General features: G+C 36.2%; 1 protein-coding gene across 1 annotated transcript; it reads right to left on the bottom strand.

Annotated features, from left to right (window-relative positions):
• LOC109235704 (novel plant SNARE 13) lies at positions 43 to 8,196 on the bottom strand. The gene is made up of 10 exons (XM_019401911.1): positions 7,711 to 8,196; positions 5,411 to 5,503; positions 4,910 to 5,003; positions 4,000 to 4,037; positions 3,126 to 3,220; positions 1,521 to 1,600; positions 1,324 to 1,380; positions 1,145 to 1,237; positions 975 to 1,049; positions 43 to 538 (listed from the first exon to the last, which is right to left on the bottom strand). Exons 1-10 carry the CDS (start codon positions 7,788 to 7,790, stop codon positions 434 to 436), a joined length of 810 nt encoding a protein of 269 aa, XP_019257456.1. The 5' UTR covers positions 7,791 to 8,196; the 3' UTR covers positions 43 to 433.

Here is an 8,556-nt window from a genome sequence, read left to right as displayed (position 1 = left end):
GGGCACCATTGGCACCCCAAGAGGGATTTACCACTTCAAAGATAAAGAAATAAACGAAACTCATTCACGTGGTCATCTAAATCGACCTCAAAACAGCATTTGTTGGACATACATACATGAAGAAATAGCATAAATGAGTATAGTAGTTGTTTTCTACGGCTCCTTGCAACTCTTCTACACTCGAGAGTTCACAGAATGAATCCAATGCACCATAAAATCGAAAAGGAGGTGAATACAAGACAAATATCGCGTATGATTTACATAATTGAAAAAGAAAAGAAAAGAAAAAGAAATGCACAACAGAACAAATACGGTATGCACAACTCAGGCAAGGAGATAACAGTAAACAAACAGCTCTCCATGAATAGCATTCCTCTGATACTTCTTTACAGTGGCACCATATAGAAAATTGGATGGGTCCTTCCTTACAGATTTACATGATATCTTGTCCAGGCTTTAGATATAGCAATCTCCTTGAAGGCGCTGGAGGAGCCAGTCCAGGGATATCCCTTATGTCTTTGTTGTGAGGATTCACAATCTGAAAACATAAGAAAAGAAGCCGTTAAACAGAAATTTAGCACATAGTCAAGTGAAAAGCTTAACAGATTGCAGACGTAGAATGCAGAAATAGGCTAAAAATAGTGAGAGCCCGAAGATGTCACCAACTACAATCAACACCTTTTTTCCGTCAGCACTTGCATAGAAAAATATGAGCTCTTTTATGCATCCATGCAGACAGTAGACACTAAAGCATAGCAATAACATATGACAAAACTATAACAATCTCAAAAAGTGGAAAGCCTTATTCCAAGGTTCCATGACCTACGCATCTACAATTTTAAGCAAAGTGGAAGCTCCTTTTTTTTTGTAGGTGATAAGTGGCAGAACAGCAATATGTGGTCTTGAGTTGAACAAAGCAAGGATATTGACAATATATTTATTTGCTTAAACTAACCCATGGCATGAGAGACTACCTTCACAACAATAATGGCAACAACACCACAGACAATGAGGAAGAGGAAAAGCATGATGCATTTATCCGTGGCAACCTGAAAAAGTTGGGAGCTAGATTAATTAATCTACGAAGAGAAAGAAAGAACACAAAAAGTCTATGGCACAAATATGGGGGACTTTACAAACACACCTGCCGTCCAATTTCCTTGACAAGCTGGGATGCCTTTTTAATGGAGAACTGAATTGTGTCAAGCTCATTGACAACACGACCCATTTGATCAGTCTACATAACAAAGAGACTACCAAAAATTATATGGATTTCCTAAAACCAACAAAACAAAGGAGATGAACAATTATGATGATACTCACTTGGCCTTTCAAGGTAGTAGCAGTTTGTGTTCCCACTTCAATTGTTTGGTGAACAACCTACAGATTAGATATAAGCTTAAGATACGAATGGTAGATATCCCAAAATAAGCTTAAGATACGAATGGTAGATATCCCAAAATAAGCTTAAAATACGGATGATAGATATCCTGAAGCAGAGCCAACAATGAACTATGTACCTGTTTGGACCGTTCAATCGCTTGATCAGTTTCATCCATTGTCTTATTTCCAGCACTGATAAGCTCCTGATTTGACATTGCTGCAAGAAAATTTAAATGAATGAGAAGACCAGAAAATGAGTCCACAAGTTGCTTGGATGCATTCTCATAACGATACATTAAGATATAAACAGTCAAGTGATGCATCCAACTATTGCTAGGTCATACTGGATATGCACAGCTAGTATAAACACAAAATTGACACATGAACACGGATGATTTTTCGCTCATCTTCACACAGATGCGGAGCAGACAAGATATAAGACAGAAAGCTTATCAGCACCATTACAAAATAGAACAGGCTGTGACACATAATTGAAATAGTGACTCCTAAGGTAGTAGGGGTAATTAGTCACATGTTATCGTTGCCGTGCCGGTAAAAAAAGATGGTGGCAAGAAAGTGCAGCAGGTCTTTTTGCAATCACAAAAGGCAAAAGGTAATATTTTAATTCTTCATAGCTTCTTAAGGTTGTTTAACAGGTGCATGCCGCACTTGTGACGGACTGCCAGCGATAGACAGGAAGAAAGGCGGAGAGGACGTCAAATCGGCAATGGCCCTCATAGGCTGGGCTATGCACGTGCTAGAGTGGCAATTACACTAGGAAGGAGGGCTGTAGGTGAGCGAATCAAGAGAGATTGTCTCAGTCCGGATTGTTCTCTACAACTCAGGAACGTGAAGCTGGAATCACTAGTAGTCGCAGAGCACGCCGGCCGGGGGATATGTACCAGGTGCTCCGGCTTCTAAGATATGGTTAAAAGGAACAAACATAGTTGAATGGAACAGCAAGCCATATACACGTTCCACAGAGCCCATATAAACACTATGCCTCTTTTTAGGGGGGGCTAATACAGTATAAAGCCATGCATATTAAGATCTATTAATTGAAAGCTAAACAAAAATTACTTCAGAGAAATGCTTCCATCAAAGTCCGAACAATTGGAAAAGAGAAGCCAAACGAAGTCAGAACTTTATTATAAATATGCTCCTAGACCTCTCCCTTCAGTCAATCTTGTTTTGACAGTTAGGATTTCTCTTAAAACAAAGGGAAATGGAGCACTTTCACAAGCAAAAACTGTGACATATAGTTAAAAAAAAAAAAAAAACTATCTATACAAGTTGACTTTGTGAATCATGGTTTTCTCATTTCGGAATCTAAACATGGATACATGCTGAAGAGTCGTGCATGAGTAGGTGGTGTTTTGTTCAGACATGATATCACACCCAGTTTCCTCCTTTTTTCCTTTTCATATAGAAGACAATTCCCATTCCACGAATCCATGGCAGCCAACTCTTCCGTCAAGCTTTTTAGACCCCAATATGCCAAGAATCAGATAGGGGAAAATGAAAACAACAAGAGTCTAGTTATAAATCTATCTTCAGTTTGACTCTACAACAATCACACCTAGATGGAATTTGAAAATATAGACCACTTTGCCTCATATGTCCTAAGTTTGTGCATTTCAGATTTTGTGGCTTGTGAATTCTTGATTTAAAGTAAATCTAATGATTTTCCTAGTTGAACCTTTGTACAAAATTTCGCTGAACTAATGGGTTATTGTTCCAACCTGATGCCATTTGGACATTTTCCTCTGCTGTTGGTTCACTTGCACCTCCCATGTCAAATAGTTCAACCCTCTTATTGCCAAGACTGCTCATATACCTGCATAGCAGCAACGGAAAGAATAGAGGTAACAGAAAGCATCCATTAACTGTATCAAAGACCTAAAATAATAATCAGGTATTGAAGGAGCAGCATCAGGTTTTTAGGAATTCTTTTCTTGAGATTCAAATAACTATTCATTGGCCACAATTTTCTTGAACTTGTAAAAAATAAATTCCTTTTCAAAAACTTTGACTTATTAAAAATGTGGGTCTGTAATACTTTTGCATAGTTTCCAAATAGAAGAAATTTCCTTCTGAAGAAGTCAATCAATTTTTGTAGAGTAACTTTATCGACAAGTAACAGCCTATTGATGTATACTGGGATTGCAGCCTTGAGTCGGTCTTTGTGTATACACATTATATAATGGACAAACCAAGCCATGCAAATCCAAAGTTCATTAAGAGCAAAGTACATATCCAGCCTCCAAACATTCTACACAATCAAATTCTACGTGCATAGTTTCCAAATAGAAGAAATTTCCTTCTGAAGAAGTCAATCAATTTTTGTAGAGTAACTTTATCGACAAGTAACAGCCTACTGATGTATACCGGGATTGCAGCCTTGAGTCGGTCTTTGTGTATACACATTATATAATGGACAAACCAAGCCATGCAAATCCAAAAGTTCATTAAGAGCAAAGTACATATCCAGCCTCCAAACATTCTACACAATCAAATTCTACGTGATACAGCACCCAAGTTGAGATAAAAAGAGATGAAACTTTTCTGGGAGCAGAAACCAGAGTGGAGAAAGAAAAATTGGAGGAGTTAACTCACGTTTTTCTCAAGGCCACATATGAGTTTAGCTCTTTGATCTGCAAAATTAAGCAAATTTAGAACAGTATCCCGTAGAAGTGGTAGGCATAATATTAGTCCAGTAAATGGACCAAACCAAAATGTTAGTCTGGCAAAGACTACTGCTACTATTACTACGCCTCAGTCCCGAACACATTAGTGTCCGCTAAGACAATGCCCGAAATTGATATTAGCACCCGCTATCTTGATCCCTTCGTAACAACCTTTTTTATGGAGATCCAAAGTGGAAAAGTGCAGCTTGTGATTAATAAGAGAAGACGCACACCGAAAGACAATAACATGATGGTTTTGAAGGATGTGCCAAAGGATTGGTGGCTTAAGTTTTATGTGGATTCACAGACAACTTGATAGTACACTTGGAAGCAAAGAAAATATAAGGAAAGCGAAAATAACCAAAACTATAATGCCGAAGTGCACAAATCATGAAAGTCTCAATTCAATTCCTGTTAAAAGCATAAAAACTTATGTCCATTAGGAACTCATTGCTTATCCAGTAACCCTAAAATTGAGAGTTTAGTAACATAGAATGTCCCTTCCAAAAGTAAACCATGTTCAGTAAATCAAAAGGGATAATTGTTTCTCCATTCAAGGTAATTGCACTTTTTGTAACTACAGTAGGCTGAGACTGTGCGCTTAGTTTTGTTGGTTAATTATTATTTTTCAAATCTCACTCTTTGATCAAAGCTTATGTTCAGAACGACAGTGGCCATACCGCAGCGCACAGGAAAAGGGAAATGGATGAATCAAAATTAGCATATGGTTATAGAATAAACTATGATAATCAACCATTGGAGTGCATGGGTTGCTTACCACTGCAAGCCCAAATGGGATTCCGACAAATCCCTTTTCTTAATAAGAGATTCCAACTTACCATTGATTGCTTCTCATCATTGAGTTGTTTGCTGATCTCAGGAGGATTTCTACTCTCCTCATCTTTAATTTCACGATCAAACTCTTTAATTAACCTTGAAGAAGAATTGGAAAGTAAAAGTATTAACGATCACTATAACAGGGAAACTAATTATTCGACTAAACACAGTTATTTCTGATAAAAGTTAAGCATTCTAATAACCTTAGTAAACTAGAAATAAGAACTCGTAAAGAGCAGACAAAATTCAGGAGCAAATAAATACTATAATGTCTTTTGGTCGGTATTGATTTTTTAAATCTTGAGACTTCTTTCTGAAATTTAGAAAATAAAGTTTATTCGGCTTAGACATAAACCCAGTATCCTAATTGTTTGAATTCCTTATTTTATTTTGAAGGATCAAACATAATTCTCGAAAAATTGAAAGAACAAATGTGTCATCACTAAAGATGGGCAATTCCATCTATACAAGTATGGAATCGGGGAGAAGATAAAAAGTGCTACCTCTTACATTCTCTCATCTTCCCTGTAAGCTCTTCCAACTGTTTACTCTGTCTGTTGGGATCTTTGATCTTATCCAGCTTTTGAAAACCATTTCTGAGGAAACATAGAAACAAAAACATGCAAATAAGTGTAAAATGTAGTGAAAAGAAATGGTCAGGGCCATGCACAGGTATTGCCTGTTAAGGAACAGAAATCTGGTAGGAAAGAGAAAAGCACTCTCAATGAAACAATAGAAACAAAGCACAATCTCCAAAATAGTGGGGACAGCGTCATGATTAAAACCATCGAGCTAACAGTTACAATAAAATATCTTCACCGGCAGGCAAAAAGCACAATCTTACTAAGACCAGGCGTCCTTTGTAACTAACAAACTATTAGAGCAAGAATGGAATGAACATAATATATCACCTATGTACAACTAACAAACTGGAGTATTACAATCTCTCTCAATCCATTAACTAAAACATATATTTCAAGTTCGTCCTTTAGAGCATTATGTAACGATCTAGAAAGTTTCAATTATGCATGTATTCATAGCCGTATAAGTCTTTCAATATTTTACCATTTTAATCATAATGTCATATCATCCTTCAATTTTGTTCTTCATAGTGGGATCGGGGAAAGCGGGTACTGGGATCGAACCTATACCGATAGTTTGGAAGAATCCCACTGATACTACTAGACTATAAACCTTGGTGGTGTCATATCATCCTTCAATATTTTACTATTTTAACCAAAATGTTATGAAGAGCGCTATAATGGACAAAGAAGCAAATAGCAATTATGCGTGACACGGGTAACAAATGAAAGAGCATTAATTTGTGATATCATAATCTCCTATTATCTGTTATTGGTCCTACGTACAGTCACTTAGTAAACGCCATAGTTTCTCATTCTCCATTAAGATAATTCATTTAGTAATTCAGTCTCTGACATTTTTTGTCTCATTCTCCATAGTGTCTCATCTATAAAACATCTGGGGCCCATAACATGGGCTTATTTGACTAGCTAAAAAGTAAAGTGGGGCTATTAAATCAAGAGCAATAACTTGACAATCATTCCTCAGAAAGAAGAGCTTAAGCAACTATAATAACTTAACAAATTTACTAACCAACAAAGATAATTACTCAGTAGATACTGAAACCACATCAGAATTCATGACATGTTAGAAGACATCTCTCAAAGGAGCTCCACCGCAAACTAACTTAAATCTCTAACTGACACCCCGACCAAACCCCAAGTCCAAATCAATCAATTAACTAACCTTCAATGCCAAACAAGTTGGAACGGGCTATACAAAATCCTTTGTGTCATAACTAGACTATTTGTTTAGTCTAGTCATCAACCTACCATGACACTTTCCTATGTCCAAGCTCTATGCTTTTGCACATGCACGTAGGCTGAGTTCCACCCACAACTTCAAATCAATGAATCACCTAAACCTCAACCCCAAATTAGCTGGATTGGCAATATGAATCCCCTATATCATTAGACTATTTGTTTAGTCTATCCATTAACCTACCACAACCATCTTTTCTTATCCAAGTTCTATGCTTTTGCACATGCACACAGGTGGAGTTCCACCTAAGACATCAAAATAGGAAAAACATAAAGATTTAGCAATCCGGGTTTTTCATTATAGCTATTCTGCTATGAGAGGGAGACTTCTCACATTTCATTGTTGAACCATAAGAATATAAAGCAATTAAATTCAGAGCCCTTCCCGCAAAGGAAAGGCAGCCAGTTTTCATTATATTTTATAATACTCAATTAATTGCTCTATCCTACAGTACAAGCCTGAAAGATTCCATTATTATCTCTACAACAAGAAACAACAACTACAATAACTTCAATCATATCTCAATTAACTGCTCTATCCTACAGTACAAGCTTGAAAGATTCCATTTTTATCTCTACAACAAGAAATAACTACTACAATAACTACGACTCAATCCGAGCAGAGGCAAACAGTAGGTGGCTTTTTCCCATTTGCCTAAGCTTTGGCGTGCAAAGTTACCCGGTACTAGTAAGGTAGCAGGTACAGGGTGGAATAGTTGAGGGGCGCGCAAGCTGGCCCGGACACCAACGTCTTTAAAATAAATAACTATGACTCAATCCAAAACTAGTTGCGGTCGGCTATATGAATCCTCTATATCCGTCCCGCTTCATTTAGGCCCCTTTTATTTCAAATTATTATATCTAAACATACATAATGCACATCAAAATTGGAAAGAAAAAAAATCAACAGTATTCAACTATTCATTAAATGGAAAAAGAATAAGAAAGAAGGGAGAATTTACGCTAGCGCTCGGAAATTATCACGAATTTCTCCATGGATCTGCTCCATTTGTGGGTTCATTTGCAAGTCCAAATTCGCCATTTTTTGGGCCTCCAATTTTCTCTTCTTTTTCTTCTTCGTTTATTGCCGGATTAGAACCCTAAACAAATTCCTCACCGGCAGATCAAAGATATTTAAACAATACCCAACTCTGCAAAAATTGAAAATTCACCAGAATTCACACCATTTTTAACAAATTAGATATTAAAAGTGGCTACTTTTGCAAATAACTGAAATTAAAAACTGACAGCTCTCAAGTTGGGTTTTTAACAAAGGACGGGAAAATACATAGAGGGAAAAGAAATTGGATTTGGAATGGTTTAGGGTTCTTGAAAGAAAAAAAAGGGGAAAAAGAAGGGAAGAGAGAGAAGAAAAATAAAAGAATTGATTATTTGTGTGTTTGGTAATAAGGAAAAATAATGATGGAAGTACAGGCTGCCATTGGACTCTTTTTTCTCTTCTTTTCCTTTCTTTTTCTTGTCAATGTGCACAACACCCTTGCATTAGTTTGCTACTACTAATTATTTTGACACATACTAATTTTTAACCGCTTTAAAAAATAATAGCTAATAATACATACTATTTAATATGTATATAATATATTATACATATATATATTATATTTTTTAGCTTATCCATGTATTATGTCATAGTTTATTATGTATAAGAATAATACTGAAATATGACATATATACGTACCAAATAAGAGATTAATAATATCCAAGCTAATATATAATTATTATTTTTTACTATATCCTACGAAACGACCCCTAAAGAATAGAGCACTTTCTCTTACAATTTTTATTTT

The sequence above is a fragment of the Nicotiana attenuata genome, chromosome 12 (assembly GCF_001879085.1).
Source record: "Nicotiana attenuata strain UT chromosome 12, NIATTr2, whole genome shotgun sequence".
Lineage (NCBI taxonomy): Eukaryota > Viridiplantae > Streptophyta > Magnoliopsida > Solanales > Solanaceae > Nicotiana > Nicotiana attenuata.
The sequence above is the reverse complement of the archived record's forward strand: the minus strand, read 5'-3'. Positions and strand labels throughout refer to the sequence as shown.